Genomic DNA, 20,547 nt, shown 5'->3' on the forward strand with positions numbered 1-20,547 from the left:
GCTAAATCGTAAACAGATTTTGATTAAAATAATTATCCTTTTTTGAAACATAACCTCTTTATTAGCAGTACACACTTAAAAGAGTGTCTCAGCTACCTTTTTACGCACTTTGAACTTTTTACTTGTATGTGATGCACACGTCTGCACAAATACGGTCTGTTGATTGGTTAATCAGTCTTCAGCTTCTTCCAACCAACGCGGTATACCTGCTAGGTATATATAAAGGCTTAGGTGGTCTTCTTGTAGAATAAAGTTTGACTATGCCCGACTGATTAAGAAATTAATCAATCCACGAAAGATGCATGACAGATAACGGCTACAGCAAATTGCTATCGATTTTAAGGTACGTGTCCATGTTATTGCGCACTTGCAATCATTCGTGTAGTAAGTATTGTGTTTCATTGTCAGTACGTTTAAGTCTAGGGAAAAGCATCAGTTTTATCAATGTTTTGCGGACGTCGTTGCAATTCGAAGGCATGTGATCCCGTGAGATCTCGGACAACCAACACAGTCATGATATATCTACCACAGGTGATTAAATTTTGTGTAAACCTATATAGTTGCTCTTCGTGTACACATATTCACAATTTTTTCACTAAATGTATCTAATTCATGTGTTACTTTGTTGTATACTGAAGCATAGTCTGAAGTACTGGTCAAACTAGTTTATATATCCTGGGAAGGGTGCGGGGGGCTTAGAAAATGGATAGAGGAGCATTACGTTTTTCTCCCTGCCCAACTGAAAGTACTTTTTTTCAACCTTGACCATTCTGACAAACTTTTTTTATTTTCTCTCTCAAAGGAATTGTTTTACTACGCTTTCACCTCACTGCAGATATTGCCTTTCCTTTCTTGTTGAAATGCTGTTCTTAAATAAATTGGGAAAGATATGATAAGCTACATAAAGGTGACATCTACTTTGCAGGCATAGAGTATCCACTCTAAGTCATAAAGAGAACATAAAACATTAAGTGCAGAAATTAAGATTACTGAATGACGACATGGCCGATCACTTTCCAGTGTTTAAGTTTGTTCTAGTTGGTAAGAGCATTCATAATGAACTAACTAAGGCTTTGAAAGACTCGGCATGGAGAGGATAGGAAATATGTTCTCATGCCAATTTAATACGGTAAAATTTCAACATTACAAGTCAAGATGGAGTAATTGTTGTCAATTTGGGGTGTTTGAAACATGTAGTTTTCATGAAGACTCAAAATTATATCGGACACAAAATGATTTCTCAGCATCACCTTGATAACAGAGACTACTGAGAGCATTCCAATTGGAAAATGGTCTAATATAGGCCACAGCTTAAATTTGGAAACGTTTCTGCATTTCTTTAATGATGCCTGGAAATCTCAATGCAGCTTCTGTATGTGTATACGCAACAGGTTTGTCTGGGTTTGTAAAATTCCAAAACTTTGTGTGATATTTAGTTAGGCTCTGAGTCCGGGCATTGCTATCAATTATGATTCGGCTTCTAGTTGGATATCAACAGATGTATCCTATAACATGTTTTTAAAGACAAAATCAATCATTTAAATTTGGTCTACTGAAGGCAGATGAATGTGCATATGTCTAGTCCTTGTCTGATTGTTTTGCTCATGTTGTGCTGATAATCGTATGGAATTGAATAAGAGGTGTTATTGAAATACTCAATATTGCGGTTGGGTAATGAAGCCCCTTAATCCATCTATAACCAAAACTTCGTGGACAAGTCATGATAAGCCTAGCCAATCCATGTCATGAACAAAGTGGGATATCAGATACCAGATGCAGGCGATGCTGACGATGCTGAATGATGAGTATTCCAGCACGCTTTAGGGAATAAGGAAGAGAATCTGTTGCAAAAGAACAATCAAAAAACTAGTAAAATGTCAAATAGATATAGCAAACTAGGTCCATGTTAAACAACAGGAAAGATATGACTAATGTATCAATCATAAACCTCTGCTGAGAAAATGCAATAAAATGAGATGTTATAAAAATTGGGCGCCCAAAGAGCGCGCCAAAATAAAAATGAAAAGTAATTACAGAAAGTAGAAATCAGTGCATTATATTAGCTTCGTGTCTGCTTACATTTTTTAAACACTGTGAGCGTAAAATGAAATGTTTCGATTAAACCAAGGGCGACCACCGAATCACTCTTTAACGTTATGTGGTACTCTGAGTCAGGTGGGTATCCGTCTCATTTCCATAGAAATGTGTCAGCTGTGCTACATAAAAAGCGAAGTCGGAAGTGATGTTTCCTGAAACGTGTTTCCTTGAAGATGAACGTTGTCCTTTCGTTTGGCGCTGTTAGTCTCTTGAGTGTAAAATATGCCTTATGTTCCATTCTGTCGACTAATGTTGTCAAGAAAATGCCTTTTTTAGTAAAATCGGTGAATTGTGAAGGCTTTTCGAATTACGTGAATGGATATAGGTAATTCATCTCCCTCAGAGTGCAACCGAAGATATTGAGTACGTTTTCCCTTAACCAACACATCTATTGTCTAAGCGACTAGTCGTTTTAAAAATGACATGAAAACTCCTCATACTACATAATTGGAAATCGCAGAGAATCTAAAGTTTATTGCAAAAGCAATAGTTGATTCGAAGGATGAAGGGGTACATATTTTGGATAGAAAACTTTCAATTTTAATATAAATAATAACAAAAAAACCTTCATACTCATTTATGAAATTTAACATCTCGGGTCACAGGAAAAAGACAATTTGGTTTTGCATTATCTATTCTCATTCTTAAATGGCAAGGGTTGAAAGACTGACAATGGAAAGTGAATCACGATTAAGCAAAACAGAAATGACTCTTAATTGATAGTCGACCCATTCTTGAAGTGGCTTCTCTCAAGGACAATCTATAAATCAGATGCAGCCAGTGGAGCTGTTCATCGAATAAGCTCTTCCGGGAGCAATTTTGAGGACAGGGGATATTTCAATTTTGCTTTGGCAAGGGACATATTTTAACTGGCAGGGAGCAGATTTTCTTGGTCGGGCAGGGCAGATATCGGTTGGTTGGCCTGGGGACCAGATGGGGAAAAGGAGGAGAGGAGAAGTTACTTATAAAACAGGGACAGGGAAATCGACAGGGTTTTTCATCACAAGGCAGGGGAGCTTCACGTCTGCAGGGGAAATATAAAATTTTACGGAGCCAAAATTTGAAGGGGAATTTTTTTCCAGGGCAGGGGAAATCGACAAGTTTTTACCAGAGGGCAGGGGAGCTTAAAAAATTAATTTGGTTTCAGTAGGGAGAGGAAACATTCAAAAATAGTTGGAGAGTGGGTAAAAATGAAGTTTGGGCACGGGAGGGTAAGTCTAAAAGTTTTTAGTTGGACGGCAAAATATTGAACAGCTAATTAATGACCCCGTGGCCTAAAATAAGTCAGTTCACATAACTTGTCCTGCATAATATATCTTATCATTATAAGGACCCCTTTAAAAGGACACTGTCCGTCGGCAGCACCTAATAAATCTCATTTCATGACTGTTGCAAACTTTGTCAAAGATAGCAGCATAAAATGGATAACTAACAAACAAGTTAGTTTAAATTATGCCAAGGCGACCTAGCTTATCAGATCCTGATCAACCGAGGGCGGACGATTCCACTTATTCAGATAAAAGTCGATGTCCATGTGATTTGAGGTCGAATTGCTCGCTGCCTAGCATGCCTACGTCCAGCATGTGTATGTCCAGTGCATAGGTTGTAGAAAACATTCAAGTCTACCAGAACAGTGGTCCGATTGACCAGAGTCTGAAGTGCACAACTGTCAAATGCCAGGACTTTTGAGTATAGCAGTGCAAATGTGTAAACGGGGAAAATGATTAAGGGAGAATGCACTTCGGATTCTCATACTTTTATTTGTTCTACAACTCGTTGAGATTCATTTTGGGCTCATATAGCACGATTAGAGAAACCGTGCATTGAGTGAATAAAGTTTCTGCATGCATATTTTTGTGAAATCGAACATTCTATTTTCGCCAAGCCCTGCTTTTTGAATATGAAATATCAGTAAATATATTTAGGTAAGTAGTTTCTCAAGATTGTGACCCCTTAGTACATCAAAGGATGAACCGAGATGACTTTTTATCTGTAACTCATTTCTCGGCCGGTTTTAAACTATTTACGGGCAGAGGGAACAGAATAATGATCGTCAAAGCACAATCTTGAGGAATTCCCAACGCGTATTTGTCGATAGAAAGATGACAAGTCACACCTCCATAACTGTCATAGTCAAAAGTGTTAAAGTGTCAAAGTATGCTTCAGAATTAAGTATCTAAGCAATAAACATTGTTTCTATCAACTCAAATCTTTTCCTGCTTTGTCACTCCGTGTTTCATCTTTCAACGTCGTGTACTTTGTCGTTTGACAATCTACTTTCAAATTGAAGGTCTCTAAATAACAGAAAACTATGCATTTCGTCTCCTAAACCATACAGTGATTCTAGTGATATAGGCCATCATTAAGAAAACAACAGGGTAGATTTTTGCACAAATTCAGTGCAAAGTACAATACATATCGAGATACTTTATCATAGGCTGGATTGAGGACCTGAGGAGAGAAATAATGGACGTGTACTGGTTTTGGCCGTGTAGCACCTTGAGCGTCAGTACAGACCAACATGACTGTTTACGAAGGGATCCCTTATCGTGTTTGTTCGTAACATGATTTATGGATCGGAGTACGAGTCCTGGCCTAGAAATTTTTTACAGATTGGAGTCACGCTGATCGCCCTTCGGTCAATGCTTTCAGGCTGATCAAGGTACTTTTAAGTCTAGGGAAAAGCATCAGTTTTATCAATGTTTTGCGGACGTCGTTGCAATTCAAAGGCATGAGATCCCGTGAGATCTCGGACAACCAACACAGTCATGATATATCTACCACAGGTGATTAAATTTTGTGTAAACCTATATAGTTGCTCTTCGTGTACACATATTCACAATTTTTTCACTAAATGTATCTAATTCATGTGTTACTTTGTTGTATACTGAAGCATAGTCTGAGTACTGGTCAAACTAGTTTTTATATCCTGGGAAGGGTGCGGGGGGACTTAGAAAATGGATAGAGGAGCATTACTTTTTCTCCCTGCCCCACTGAAATTACTTTTTTCGACCTTGACCATTCTGACAAACTTTTTTTATTTTCTCTCTCAAAGGAAATTACTACGCTTTCACCTCACTGCAGATATTGCCTTTCCTTCTTGTTGAAATGCTGTTCTTTACATAAATTGGGAAAGATATGATAAGCTACATAAAGGTGACATCTACCTACAGGCATTGAGTATCTGCTCTAAGTCATAAAGAGAACATAAAACATTAAGTGCAGAAATTGAGATTACTGAATGACGACATGGCCGATCACTTTCCAGTGTTTAAGTTTGTTCTAGTTGGTAAGAGCATTCATAATGAACTGACTACGGCTTTGAAAGACTCGGCATGGAGAGGATAGGAATTATGTGCTCATGCCAATTTAATACGGTAAAATTTCAACATTACAAGTCAAGATGGAGTAATTGTTGTCAATTTGGGGTGTTTGAAACATGTAGTTTTCATGAAGACTCAAAATTATATCGGACACAAAATGATTTCTCAGCATCACCTTGATAACAGAGACTACTGAGAGCATTCCAATTGGAAAATGGTCTAATAGAGGCCGCAGCTTAAATTTGGAAACGTTTCTGCATTCCTTTACTGATGCCTGCACATCTCAATGCAGCTTCTGTATGTTTATACGCAACAGGTTTGTCTGGGTTTGTAAAATTCCAAAACTTTGTGTGATATTTAGTTAGGCTCTGAGTCCGGGCATTGCTATCAATTATGATTCGGCTCCTAGTTGGATATCAACAGATGTATCCTATAACATGTTTTTAAAGACAAAATCAATCATTTAAATTTGGTCTACTGAAGGCAGATGAATGTGCATATGTCTAGTCCTTGTCTGATTGTTTTGCTCACGTTTTGCTGATAATCGTATGGAATTGAATAAGAGGTGTTATTGAAATACTCAACATTGCGGTTGGGTAATGAAGCCCCTTAATCTATAACCAAAACTTCGCGGACAAGTCATGATGATTCTAGCCAATCTATGACATGAACAAAGTGGGATATCAGATACCAGATGCAGGCGATGCTGACGATGATGAATGATGAGCATTCCAGCACGCTTTAGGGAATAAGGAAGAGAATCTGTTGCAAAAGAAACAATGAAGAAACCAGTAAAATGTCAAATAGATATAACAAATAGGTACATGTTAAACAACAGGAAAGATATGACTAATATATCAATCATAAAGGTCTGCTGAAAAAATGCGATAAAATGAGATGTTATAAAAATTAGGCGCCCAAAGGGCGCGCAAAAATAAAATTGAAAAGTAATTACAGAAAGTAGAAATCAGTGCATTATATTAGCTTCGTGTCTGCTTACATTTTTTAAACACTGTGAGCGTAAAATGAAATGTTTCGATTAAACCAAGGGCGACCACCGAATCACTCTTTAACGTTATGTGGTACTCTGAGGCAGGTGGGTATGCGTATTATTTCCATAGAAATGTGTCAGCTGTGCTACATAAAAAGCGAAGTCGGAAGTGATGTTTCCTGAAACGTGTTTCCTTGAAGATGAACGTTGTCCTTTCGTTTGGCGCTGTTAGTCTCTTGAGTGTAAAATATGCCTTATGTTCCATTCTGTCGACTAATGCTGTGAAGAAAATGCCTTTTTTAGTAAAATCGGTGAATTGAGAAGGCTTTTCGAATTACGTGAATGGATATAGGTAATTTATCTCCCTCAGAGTGCAACCGAAGATATTGAGTACGTTTTCCCTTAACCAACACATCTATTGTCTAAGCGACTAGTCGTTATAAAAATGACATGAAAACCTCCTCATACTACATAATTGGAAATCGCAGAGAATCTAAAGTTTATTGCAAAAGCAATAGTTGATTCGAAGGATGAAGGGGTACATATTTTGGATAGAAAACTTTCAATTTTAATATAAATGATAACAAAAAACCCTCTATACTCATTTATGAAATTTAACATCTCGGGTCACAGAAAAAAAGACAATTTGGTTTTGCATTATCTATTCTCATCTTAAATGGCAAGGGTTGAAAGACTGACAATGGAAAGTGAATCACGATTAAGCAAAACAGAAATGACTCTTATTGATAGTCGACCCATTCTTGAAGTGGCTTCTCTCAAGGACAATCTATAAATCAGATGCAGCCAGTGGAGCTGTTCATCGAAAAAGCTCTTCCGGGAGCAATTTTGAGGACAGGGGATATTTTAATTTTGCTTTGGCAAGGGACATATTTTAACTGGCAGGGAGCAGATTTTTCTTGGTCGGACAGGGCAGATATCGGTTGGTTGGCCTGGGGACCAGGATGGGGAAAAGGAGGAGAGGAGAAGTTACTTATAAAACAGGGACAGGGGAAAATCGACAGGCTTTTTCATCACAAGGCAGGGGAGCTTCACGTCTGCAGGGGAATATAAAATTTTACGGAGCCAAAATTTGAAGGGGAATTTTTTTCCAGGGTAGGGAAATCGACAAATTTTTACTAGAGGGCAGGGGAGCTTAAAAAATTAATTTGGTTTCAGTAGGGAGAGGAAACATTCAAAAATAGTTGGAGAGTGGGTAAAAATGAAGTTTGAGCGCGGGAGGGTAAGTCTAAAAGTTTTCAGTTGGACGGCAAAATATTGAACAGCTAATTAATGACCCCGTGGCCTAAAAATAAGTCAGTTCACATAACTTGTCCTGCATAATATATCTTATCATTATAAGGACCCCTTTAAAAGGACATTGTCCGTCGGCAGCACCTAATAAATCTCATTTCATGACTGTTGCAAACTTTGTCAAAGATAGCAGCATAAAATGGATAACTAACAAACAAGTTAGTTTAAATTAGGCCAAGGTGACCTAGCTTATCAGATCCTGATCAACCGAGGGCAGACGATTCCACTTATTCAGATAAAAGTCGATGTCCATGTGATTTGAGGTCGAATTGCTCGCTGCCTAGCATGCCTACGTCCAGCATGTGTATGTCCAGTGCATAGGTTGTAGAAAACATTCAAGTCTACCAGAACAGTGGTCCGATTGCCAGAGTCTGAAGTGCACAATTGTCAAATGCCAGGACTTTTGAGTATAGCAGTGCAAATGTGTAAACGGGGAAAATGATTAAGGGAGAATGCACTTCGGATTCTCATACTTTTATTTGTCTACCACTCGTTTTGGTTCATTTTGAGGCTCATATAGCACGGTTAGAGAAACCGTGCATTGAGTGAATAAAGTTTCTGCATGCATATTTTTGTGAAATCGAACATTCTATTTTCGCCAAGCCCTGCTTTTTGAATATGAAATATCAGTAAATGTATTTAGGTAAGTAGTTTCTCAAGATTGTGACCCCTTAGTACATCAAAGGATGAACCGAGATGACTTTTTATCTGTAACTCATTTCTCGGCCGGTTTTAAACTATTTACGGCAGAGGGAACAGAATAATGATCGTCAAAGCACAATCTTGAGGAATTCCCAACGCGTATTTGTCGATAGAAAGATGACAAGTCACACCTCCATAACTGTCATAGTCAAAAGTGTTAAAGTGTCAAAGTATGCTTCAGAATTAAGTATCTAAGCAATAAACATTGTTTCTATCAACTCAAATCTTTTCCTGCTTTGTCACTCCGTGTTTCATCTTTCAACGTCGTGTACTTTGTCGTTTGACAATCTACTTTCAAATTGAAGGTCTCTAAATAACAGAAACTATGCATTTCGTCTCCTAAACCATACAGTGATTCTAGTGATATAGGCCATCATTAAGAAAACAACAGGGAAGATTTTTGCACGAATTCAGTGCAATGTACAATACATATCGAGATACTTTATCATAGGCTTGATTGAGGACCTGAGGAGAGAAATAATGGACGTGTACTGGTTTTGGCCGTGTAGCACCTTGAGCGTCAGTACAGACCAACATGACCGTTTACGCAGGGATCCCTTATCGAGTTTGTTCGTAACATGATTTATGGATCGGAGTACGAGTGCAGGCTAAGAAATTTTTTACAGGTTGGAGTCACGCTGATCGCCCTTCGGTCAATGCTTTCAGGCTGATCAAGGTTTACTTAACGGAGCAGTCAATTGTACTCTACCATTTCCTGCCCTCGCTAGCTCCTATTTCCCATCCCTTGTCTTATCTCTCTCTCTCTCTCTCTCTCTCTCTCTCTCTCTCAATTACGACGATGTGGTGTCGAGCTTCTTTGGGCAGCAGATGGATTCGAGTCAAGTAGAACAGTTGGCTGAACTTATTTCCGACCGAGATAATTATGGCCTGCGTTACCTTGTTGCGGGCTTGACTTCGGCTGAAAGGTCACGACCCCTAATTTTCATAATACCGCGCACTGCTTTCAGTCGATTGTAATTGGATAGTTTTCATTTGTATTGAAAGCTGCGGAGCAAACAAGATTGCGAATGAAATGTTATTCTTTATTCCTACGGAGTAAGCATAAAGAATGACACAGTTATTTTTCAAATATCGGGAAATTTGAGAATTCCGAGAACCTCCGTATTGCCTAAGATGTTTATTTCCGATTACGTAAACAGCTAGGGTTGATACGCAAGGGAATAAAGTTCTTTTAAGGTTTTGACTATCAATTTTCGAGGAAGCGTTAACTGGTGGCAACTCTGCCAAAATGATGCTCATATGTAAAGATGATGGGTGAAGACATGCTTACACTTTATGGCACGTCTAATCAATGTTCCCGCAAAACCACATGGATTAAACTGTCCGCCCAACCCTTAAAGGCTTTACGACAAAATTTGCTGTATTTGAGACTTAATCAGTGCAAAATAAAATGTTTTATGTCACTGCATTGATGAAAAACAAGGAACTTATGTATAAATTGTGTGTCCACAAGAATTATTTTTGACCAAAAAACTTCTGGCATTTATTTAATTTTGGAAATCAGAAATGTAAACTTATGCATCTCGCTGTATACAAGCGGTCTGTTTGACCGAAGGCTTCGATTTCCATCCCATTTACTCAAAATAGTGGACACCCGTCAATTATGTGCGTCATGTCATAGAAGCAGGGAAAGTCAAGCAGTCACTGTTGGCTGTTTCAGAAATATGATCCATTGGATTTCAGGATGTTCAAGCGCAATTTGTTTCGCCTTCCAAATTTTGACAGATTATATTTCTTTCAGATTTCACACGTTCTGCAAACTTATTTCTGAAATTAAACTTTCTTTTTAAAAGGCCGAGCTTTATAGTAATGCTTATTTTCAAAAATTAGCGTGGTTCCAAAATGTTTTCTAGAAACAACATTTTTGCCCTGGAAATTTTCTTTTGAAATAGTTTCTGTCTGCCTTTTGTTGTAGATGTATGCAATGGAGAAGGAGACATTTGCAGCAAGGGAACTGAAGAAGGCGCTGTTCAAATAGGTATGTGGCTTTTTAAGAGGTGGCGAGGACAACCATCTTAGCTAACCTTAATTCGGACATGTTTGAATGAAACAAAGCAATTGTAAATGATTTCTAGGTTTTAAAAAAGCAAGTCATAATTTTTAGGAGGGATGATTCTTTTGCAAGATTAATGTTGAAAAATATTTCCCATGACAGTCAAGTAGTTTAATAATTCTAAGGCTAAACATGTGATTATTCATTTTCCAATTTTACTCGACATTTGAAGCATTAGATGTTTCAGTGTCCTTATAAACCTGCATGATTAGATGAGTATCTTATTTGCATACCCAACTGTTATGTCATTTTCATCGTATCACACAATTACATCATCTATGGCTTTTATTGCTGGTCTTTTGGCCATATACGGTGGCCCCTACACGCCACGGAACTTTATTACTTCCGAATATGAACTATCATTTTTCTTGACTATGAATATCATTTTTCTTGACTATATCTTTAATATTTGTATCACATTTTATTTCTCCACTGCGAACTTTTAATTTTGAACGGAAAACTTTATTTTGGAGTTAAATGTTTTAAAACACTTTGAACAAAAAGTTTTATTTTTAAAAAGTGAACTTAACTTTAACTTAAACAAAATATTTGTTTCTCAAATTATTCTTTATTCTGTAAAACAAAAGTAAAAGTTGTTCAAAAGTACCAACTTCCCTATATGTCATGGAAAATTATTATTTTTGAATGTAAACTCATATTTCTTGACAATATATTTAATATTTGTAAGAAATTTTTTCTCCACAGCGAACTTTTAATTCTGAACGTGGAAACTTTATTTTAGGGTAAACTGTTTTTAACAACTTTTAACAAAAAACTTTAATTTTTAAAAATTAACGTTAAACAAAATATATGTTTCTTAAAAGCGTTTTATATTTTGTAAACAGAAGTAAAATTTGTTCAAGAGTTTGAGATTTTTGCTAAGCGCGAAATGTGTTACTTAAATGGATGATATAACCTTATGTCTTTAGAGCAGGAAACTTAAATTCTTAAAGTTAGTTTTAATTTTAAAGATTTCTTTGTGCAAAAAAGATTTTCTTAGAGCAACAAATTGTAATACATTGAAAAAAATGTTATAAATTAAGCGAAATTATTTTCTGAAGACAACAAAATTGATTGCTTTAAGATATATTTTCTACATATGAGTGTGATTTAAGAATTTGGTAAAACTGAACTGAGAAGGAATAAAGAGCGCAATTTAGTTCTACAGAGAAATATTTTATGTGAGGGCGCAATTACCTATATATCATGCATAGCAAACTCTTTCTAGCGAGAGTAACATATTTTCGGGAAGAGTAAAACATTTTTTCCGACAAGCGCAAAGCTTTATTTTAACGGCGGCGGCGGAAGTTGAAGTATCCCACCATGCAACACCCGAGTTTGACAGGGAGAAGCCATAGTGCTTTGACCCTGATTGTTTGGTCCGAGTCCCCGAAGAACGGTTTTATGTTTGAGTGATTCGTCCTGACGGCCGACGGTGTACGACTGGACCGCATCGGGGTTCCTTCACCAGTTGCTGTGTTGTTAAAGTAGCTAGGCGACTGATGCCGTATGTTGTGGGTTCGAATCCGATTGAAAACTATCCGTATTTTCTATCCTGGGTCGGTAACACTGCTGGTGGACAGAATTGTCCCCGAGGTTATCGTTCGCCCAGTTAAAGCGATGAAATTCGTTTCTTCGCTTCGATAAAGTGTGTATGTGCGATGTATGATAGTGAGCATGCGTGCGTGAGTGCTTCACGAACTCTACAACGTGTTGAGAGGTCTCAGTCAGAAAAATGTAACAACTTAGCCGGCTATTGAACCACTCTTTTTTGGGAGTGGAGATTTAGCCGACTGGTTCTGTCTCAGGCCTCTCAGCTAGGCGACTGATGCCGTATGTTGTGGGTTCGAATCCGATTGAAAACTATCCGTATTATGTATACCCTCCGTTTTGTTGTGTGATAGTCATGTTCTCCAAGAGGAGAAGCCAGATTCGTAATTGAAAGAGTCTTCTCCTGAAACTGAAACACAATTCGCGCTCAGCAAAAATCTTAAACTCTTGAACAATTTTTACTTCTGTTTTACAAAATATAAAAGTTTTTAAATACAGTTTACCCAAAAAATATTTTCCGCGTTCAGAATTAAAAGTTCGCTGTGGAGAAATAATTTTTTTTACAAATATTAAATATATTGTCAAGAAATATGACTTTCCATTCAAAAATAATCAATTTCCATGACAAGTAGGGGAGTCGGTACTTTTGAACAATTTTCACTTTTGTTTTACAAAATAAAAATACCTTTAAGAAACTTATATCTTGTTTAAAGTTAAAGTTAAAAATACTTTTGAGAAACAAATATTTTGTTTAAGTTAAAGTTAATTTCACATTTTAAAAAGTTAAACTTTTTTGTTCAAAGTGTTTTAAAACTTTTTATTCCAAAACAAAGTTTCCCGTACAAAATTAAAAGTTCGCGGCGGAGAAATAAATGTTCTTACAAACATTAAAGATGTTGTCAAGAAAATTATAGTTTATATGCAAAAGTAATAAAGTTCCGTAGCGTGTATGGGCCACAGTAGCCGTGGCTTTCTTTATTCTTTAAAATTTGACACTTTACGCTTCAACTGTAATAATGACATTTTGTAAACTCAATTAATAGATTATTGTTTGAATTTTTCTTCTGACATTCTGTTAAACTTTTACGAATAAATGCAGTTTGCAATTTGGTTAGATACATAGGCAAAGTACTTTTTAAATGGAATTGTAAATGCTACCATATACTCGTACTATCATCTCTCAATCCTAGCGACGTTTACCGTAAATATCAGCCGTTATAGTTTACCGTAACGTCGAGATTTCATAATAAACGTCATCGGTTTTAGTGTTCCCGAACTACATTTGCAAGTTCTATTAAACAAAGTAACACATATATAAAACATAACACAATGTGGCTGCCTTTCTCCGCCTAAGATGTGATGTTGCTGACATAAAAATTTGAAGAGCTTTGAGGAACAAGGACATTTCGGGTAGCCAAATATGGGAATAATGTGTTGAATCTTGTGATTTTATCCCATGGTTAATCCATTAGAATATTAATTATTGTAGACAAGCTATAAGCAAACATATACCGTTCGCAAGGAACGGCACCTTCGAACAGGCAGTGAGTGCTTGACGTAACAGCTATGTTGCTTGCGCGACACCTGTTGACATGACAATACTAAGTGTAAAGAAAGAAAATGGCCGCCCCTTTCCGCTGCGTACGACGATCGAGCGTCATCGGAATCGGGAGAGATTTAAAGCAGCTAAATTTTTTTGATTGGTTATACTTCTTCCCAAGCGACTATATTTACGTCATTGTATATTTTATTATAGTGTTCATTGTGATATGGATTTGTCATGCGTGGTGTTCACTTCTACCATAACCAGGTCGTATACTTTTATAAATGAAGCCCGTTTACACAAATATTTCGATAGTTATAGGCAAGGCAGAATAAAATCAAAGGCAAAAAACTGAAGTTCTTTCCTATCATTTGTCAAATTTCAATGATAAATTTGACAAATCGGTTATTACCCAATATGGCCATTTCATTGCGTTGCATCAGTATGAGTGGCATCTGTGTTGTGTCAGACACTCGACTTCGTCTTGTGTCTCATGCAGCATAAATGACACTCATGCTAATAATGGGTAATAACCTCTTAATGTCTAGTAATGTCTAACTATTCTTGAAAATCCTCAGAAATGTTTTTCATGGCTATATTATTCCTCCTACTGTTTTTGTTTAGTAATAACTGTTATTTAGCATATGTTGTTTGCAATTGCAGTGTCATGGGTTTTCCCTGCTTACGGGATGCAGCATCTTCATTCGCATCATCGATGCTGAAGACAGAATCCAGTTTTACGGAACCAAGGACCAAGTCAGAAAATACATGTCAAGCAGACTAACTTACAAAAAGATGACCGAGAAGTGTATGGTGAAACTGGTCTTCTAAAATCGGGAGAGAGAAACGATGGGTGGTTTGGCCATTGTACACAACACGAGGACTCACAGTGTTTGGAAGAGGGTGATAATCAAGAAAGAAAGCAAGGAGACGATCTGCCAAATAACACTATGAAAAATATAACTAGCTCAGATTCTGGCCATTCTAGCCAATGTGAGGTAATATCCATAAGCGATGAAAGCAATTCAGAAACAGAGTTTGGTGATTTGACACGTCATGTCAATTTGACAAAAGTCAGCCAGAAAAAGTTAACGTTTGAAGACACTTCAGAACAAGTTGCTGAAACTTACCCTAATCAAGAAGCAAGCAATAAAGACAGTTCTCAGCGCATCCCACAAAGGAGTCTGCAAATGCGTGATGTGATTAAAGCGATTATCAAGAGATATGAATTTAAGCTAGGTAATGGTAACGTAGATACAGAAACAAATGAAAGAATGGTTTTTCTCCGAAAAAAATTCACAGACGTCATGATCAGAAGAGCACTTTTAGAGCAAATAAATGAAGAGGAAAGGTGTACAGGACAGGCTGCAACCAAATCCAATCTTGAAATGGGGAACTTGCATAGTGCTGGAGATGTTCCATGCCAGGAATCTGTGAAAAATATGGAGGCAAGCAGAGAGAACTTTCCAAACCTTGAGAAAAATGAAAATAACCAAAATTTTTGGTCTCAGCAGAACAAGACCTCTTGTACACAGACCAGTGAAAGCTGTGAAGATATCTCTGAACTGACCAGGTCCCAGCATGCCATGTCAAAAGGAGAAGAGACTTCATTACATAATACCGCAGGTGAGCCAGGCCATAGGAATGATAAACCTGTCCCATCCCCGACTCCGAGACATGAAGTCACAGATCAACTCCATCCATGTAATGTAGAACAGCATGTAAAAGACGGTGGAGAACAGCGGAAACCTCTTGACCTTTCGAGGAGAAAGCCAGCGGAAAGAGTTCTCCATGGAGCAACATTTGCAAACAGCAGTATGGCTTTTTATAAAGTGCAGCAACATGATTCTGAGGACAAGGCAGAAGAAAGTAATGGGTCTTCAAATGATGAAGCATCACCAGACAGCGAGGAATCGTCAAAAATCCAGTTTTACGACGTATCTACACAAGCCAAAAGGCGCTATCAGTGTGGGCTGTGTGGTAAAGTCTTTACCCAGCTCTCAATGCTTAAGGGGCATGTTAAAACCCACACAAGAGGGAAGCCATACACCTGTAAAATCTGTAGCAAAGCATTCAGCCATTCCAGCAACTTCAATCGCCATGAACGGCTAGTGCACACTGGTGCACATGACGGAGGGCGCCATTGGTGCCCAGTGTGTTTCAAGGCTTTTTCATTGTCTCACCACCTAAAGGAACATTTTCGAATGCACAATGGTGAACGTCCGTACCAAAGCAAGACCTCTCGACAAAGGTTCAAACAGTTATCCACATTAAAAACACAGCAAAAGCAACATAATAGTAGCTCACCAACCCATAACAGCAGCCAACAGGTGTCACCAAAGTTAACTGCACCACATACCCAAGCTCTCTCACCAAATCCCCAAGCTAGATCTTCAGACTCTAAAGAGGGTAGACTGGTTGCCCATACCTATCATGTACACCTCCTACAATGAACCACCATAATTTGCCAAAAGAAAGCGACAACTCTGCTAGACCGATAAAGACTTCCTTATATGGAAACATTGAAGTCAATGCTGCTACACAGGGTATCCCGTGTGCCAGACACAGAATTGGTGCAGAGAGTATTTCAAGGCAGCTCCCCCAATCTGCATCAGCCTCCCTCCTTTCCCTCTCATATAACACATTGGTACAGGACAACGTCAGAGCATGAGTCATTCATCAAAACAGAGGAGCCAACAAATGACCAGAACTCGGACAGTGAAAATGGATCTGTACAGGAAGGTTTGTCACCAACCGATCGAAGTAGCCCCTGAGGGCACCTAGTCCAAAAGGAGAAGACCATGTATCCACCTCCACTGATTCATGTACCATCAATGTATCACAGGTAGAAGGTGCATACTGCCACCGAATTAATGCCATGAATCCAGTGCTAACAGATCTCAGACACAGGAAAGCACCACCCAAAGTATAATGCTGAGTGCTATCGAAACACAAGCACCCCTCCCTGTTCATCATCAATGTATATTTCCAATAATTCATCACTAAGTTCGCATTTAAACAATGCAAATGGTGTTAAGGAAATCTTTTCCAAGCTTCACATGAGCTAACAAAACACAAATGTAATGAAGAATACCAATCAGCCACCGACATCTTTGTGTGAGCACATCGAATCGAATTTGAACAACATAAAAAAGAATCTTGTGCCCTGTGATGGTACTCGGGAGGCAGATGTGAAATCTGTTATCTCGATGAGAATACTAGGTTTAGTGCCACCGATTATAATAGTGGTGTTGATAGAGACGATTTGGCACAAAGTGATAACAGTAGGATTGTTAAAATGTCCAGAATCAATAGTGATATTGACAATGGCAGTCACAACCATTCACCCCACAATGGGACGATCTCAAACGATCTCAAACGATCTCCAGACACCTGAGCAGGCGTCGCAAGACAGGATTACAGACATACATCCTGACTTGGACATTATACAACGTTTCTTTGTTCTGTCTACAACAAAGGCTTATCGTGCGCAGGCACTCCAAGTGAGCATCTGAGCATCTGAGAGTCAGTTGTGGCTGATGCTGCAAACGTCACCAAAGACATAAGGCTGCATTAAAAAAATGGCGGGGATGGACGAATTCAGGGGGCTTCGAAAAGACGATGGATAGTATAGCGGGACTTAGAACTTTTGCTTTGCCTATAAGTGGGAACCTGAAATATTCTGGTTACAAAAATGTTAATGTCATCCAACGTTTCTAATGTTAGTAATAATTAAATAAAATCAAGAACCATTTGTCGAATTTCATGACTTTTATCTCAAACACATCTAATATGTATGAATGCCATTGCATTTCGTAAAAACACAAGTAGGTCTCGTAATGGGGCTAAAGCTACAACTGTTGATAATTTCTTTCAATACTTCTATGCAACAGGAAAGATACAACGAATATATCAATCATGAGGGTCTGCTGAGAAAATGCAATAAAATGAGATGTTATAAAATTAGGCGCCCAAAGAGCGCGCCTGAATAAATATGAAAAATTATTACGGAAAGTAGAAGTCAGTGCATTATATTAGCTTTGTGTCTGCTTGCATTTTTAAACAGGGTAAAATAACAGGTGTCCATTAAGCCAAGGGCGACCACCGAATCACTCTTAAACGTTATGTGGTACTCTGAGGCAGGTGGGTATGCGTCTCATTTCCATAGAAACGTGTCAGCTGTGCTACAAAAAAGCGAAGTCGAAAGTGATGTTTTCTGAAACATGTTTCCTTGAAGATGAACGTTGTCTTTTCGTTTGACACTGTTAGTCCCTTGAGTGTAAAATATGCCTTATGTTCAATCCTGTCTACTGAATGTTGTCAAGAAAATGCCTTTTTTGGTGAAATCAGTAAATTGTGAGGTTTTTCGAATTACGTGAATTGATACAGGTAATTTATCTTCCTCAGAGTGCAACCGAATATATTGAGTACGATTTCACTTAACCAACATATCTATTGTCTAAGCGACTTGTCTTATTGAAAATGACATAGAAAACTTCCTCATACTACATAATTGGAAATCGCATAGAATCTAAAGTTTATTGTTGAAGCAATAGTTGACTCGAAGGATGAAGGGGTACATATTTTGGATAGAAAACTTTCAATTTTGATATAAATGATAACCATTAATTAAAGTAAAAAACTTCATACTCATTTATGAAATTTAAGATCTCGGGTCACAGGAAAAAAGACGGTAAGCAAAACAGATATGACTCTTATTTGACAGTCGTCCCATTTTTGAAGTGGCTTCTCTCAAGGACAATCTATAAATCAGGTGCAGCCAGTGGAGCTGTTCTTCGAAAAAGCTCTTCTGGGAGCAATTTTTGAGGACAGGGGAAATTTTAATTTTGATTGGGCAAGGGACATAATTAAGCTGGCAGGGAGCAGATTGTTTTGGTCGTGCAGGGCAGATATCGCTTGGTTGGGCTGGGGACTAGGATTTGGAAAACGAGGAGAGGAGAAGTTACTTGTAAAACGGGGACAGGGGAACATCGACATTCAAGCTTTTTTCATCACAACAAAGGGGAGCTTCACGTCTGCAGGGGAATTATAAAATTTTACGGAGCCAAAATTTTAAGGGGAAATTTTTTCAAGGGCAGGGGAAATCGACAAGTTTTTCTCGCCAAGGGCGGGGGAGCTTCAAAAAATTTCAATGGGGTTTCCAATGGGGAGGGGTAACAGGCAAAAATACGTGGGGAGTTGGTAAAAAGGAAGTTTGAGCGCGGGAGGGTAAGTCAAAAAAATTTTCAGTTTGAGGGCAAATTATGAACAGCTATTAATGACCCCGTCGACTTAAAATTAGTCAGTTTACATTACTTGTCCTGTACAATATATCTTATCATGATAAGGACCCTCTTTAAAAGTGCATTGTTTGTTGTCTGCACCTAATAAATCTCATTTCATGACTCTTGAAGCTTTGTCGAAGATAGCAGCATAAAATGGATAACTAACAAACAAACTAGTGTAAATTATGCCGCGTTGACCTCACTTATCAGATCCTGATCAACCGAGGGTGGGCGATTCCACTTATTCAGATAAAAGTCGATGTCCATGTGATGCGTACGTCCAGCGTGTGTATGTCCAGTGCATAGGTTGTAGACGACACGAAGTCTACCAGAACAGTAATCCAACTGACAGAGTCTGAAGTACAAAACTGTCAAACGCAAGGACTTCCGAGTATAGTATTAAATAAATGTGTAAACGGGGAAAATGATTAAGGGAGAATACACTTCGGATTCTCATACTTTTATTTGTTCTACCACTCATTGAGGTTCATTTTGAGGCTCATGTAGCACGATTACAGAAACCGTGCATTGAGTTAATAAAGTTTCTGTATGCATATTTTTGTTAAATCGAAAATTCTGTTTTCCCCAAGCCCTGCCTTTTGAGTATGAAATATCAGTAAATGTATTTAGGTAAGTAGATTCTGTAGCTCCGAGATTTGCAAGGTGACCCCTTAGTACATCACAGGATGAATTTACTTATGGCAGAGGGAACAGAATAATGATCGTCAAAGCACAATCTAGAGGAATTCCCAGCGCGTAGTTTTCGATAGAAAGGTGGCAAGTCACACCTCCATAACTGTCATAGTCACAAGTATCAAAGTGTCAAAGTATGCTTTAGAATTTAGTAATGTAACCGATAAATATTGTTTCTATCAACTCGAATCTCATCATCCTTTGTCGCCCCATGTTTCATCTTCCAATGTTGTTCATATATTATTTTGTTTTTTGGCAATCTACTTTAAAATTGATTGACTCTAAATAACAGAAAACTATGCATTTCGTCTCCTGAACCATACAGTAATCCTAATGATATAGGGCCATCATTAAGAAAAAACAGGGAAGATTTTTGCAAAAAATTCAGTGCAGAGTACAAGACATCTCGAGATACTTTATCATAGGCTGCATTGAGGACCTGGGTAAAGATGGCATGGACGTGTACTGATGTTGGCAATGTATCTCAAGATCACCTTGCACGTCGGTATAGACCAAACATGACCGTTCTCGCAGGGATCCCTTATCGTGTTTGTTTGCAACATGATTGATGGACCAGAGTACGAGTCCAGGCTAAGAAATTTTATTCAGGCTGGAGTCACTCACGTCGATCGACCTAGGGTCAACGCTGTGTCAGGCTGATCAAAGTTTACTTAAGGAGCAGTAAATTGTACTCTACCATTCCCTCCCCTCGCTAACTCCTATTCCCCATCCCTTGCCTTACCGTCCCTTGAAGCTTGAAGCCTAATTCCCTCCTCATCCTCCTTATTCACATTTCCTCTCTCTCTCTCTCTCTCCTCTCTCCTCTCTCTCTCTCTCTCTCTCCTCTCTCTCTCTCTCTCTCTCTCTCTCTCTCTCTCTCTCTCTCTCTCTCTCCCCCCTCTCTCTCTCTCTCTCTCTTTCTTCTCTCTCTCAATTAAGACGGTGTGGTGTTGAGTTTGTTTTGACTCAACCAGTGC

The 20,547-nt window shown here is 38.2% G+C and overlaps 1 protein-coding gene across 1 annotated transcript; it reads left to right on the forward strand.

The window, feature by feature from the left end:
• The first annotated feature begins 272 nt into the window (after positions 1 to 272).
• LOC139136144 (zinc finger protein 572-like) lies at positions 273 to 16,822 on the forward strand. The gene is made up of 3 exons (XM_070703905.1): positions 273 to 343; positions 10,361 to 10,423; positions 14,256 to 16,822. Exon 3 carries the CDS (start codon positions 14,543 to 14,545, stop codon positions 16,043 to 16,045), a length of 1,503 nt encoding a protein of 500 aa, XP_070560006.1. The 5' UTR covers positions 273 to 343; positions 10,361 to 10,423; positions 14,256 to 14,542; the 3' UTR covers positions 16,046 to 16,822.
• Positions 16,823 to 20,547: the final 3,725 nt, after the last annotated feature.

The sequence above is a fragment of the Ptychodera flava genome, chromosome 7 (genome assembly GCF_041260155.1).
Source record: "Ptychodera flava strain L36383 chromosome 7, AS_Pfla_20210202, whole genome shotgun sequence".
Lineage (NCBI taxonomy): Eukaryota > Metazoa > Hemichordata > Enteropneusta > Ptychoderidae > Ptychodera > Ptychodera flava.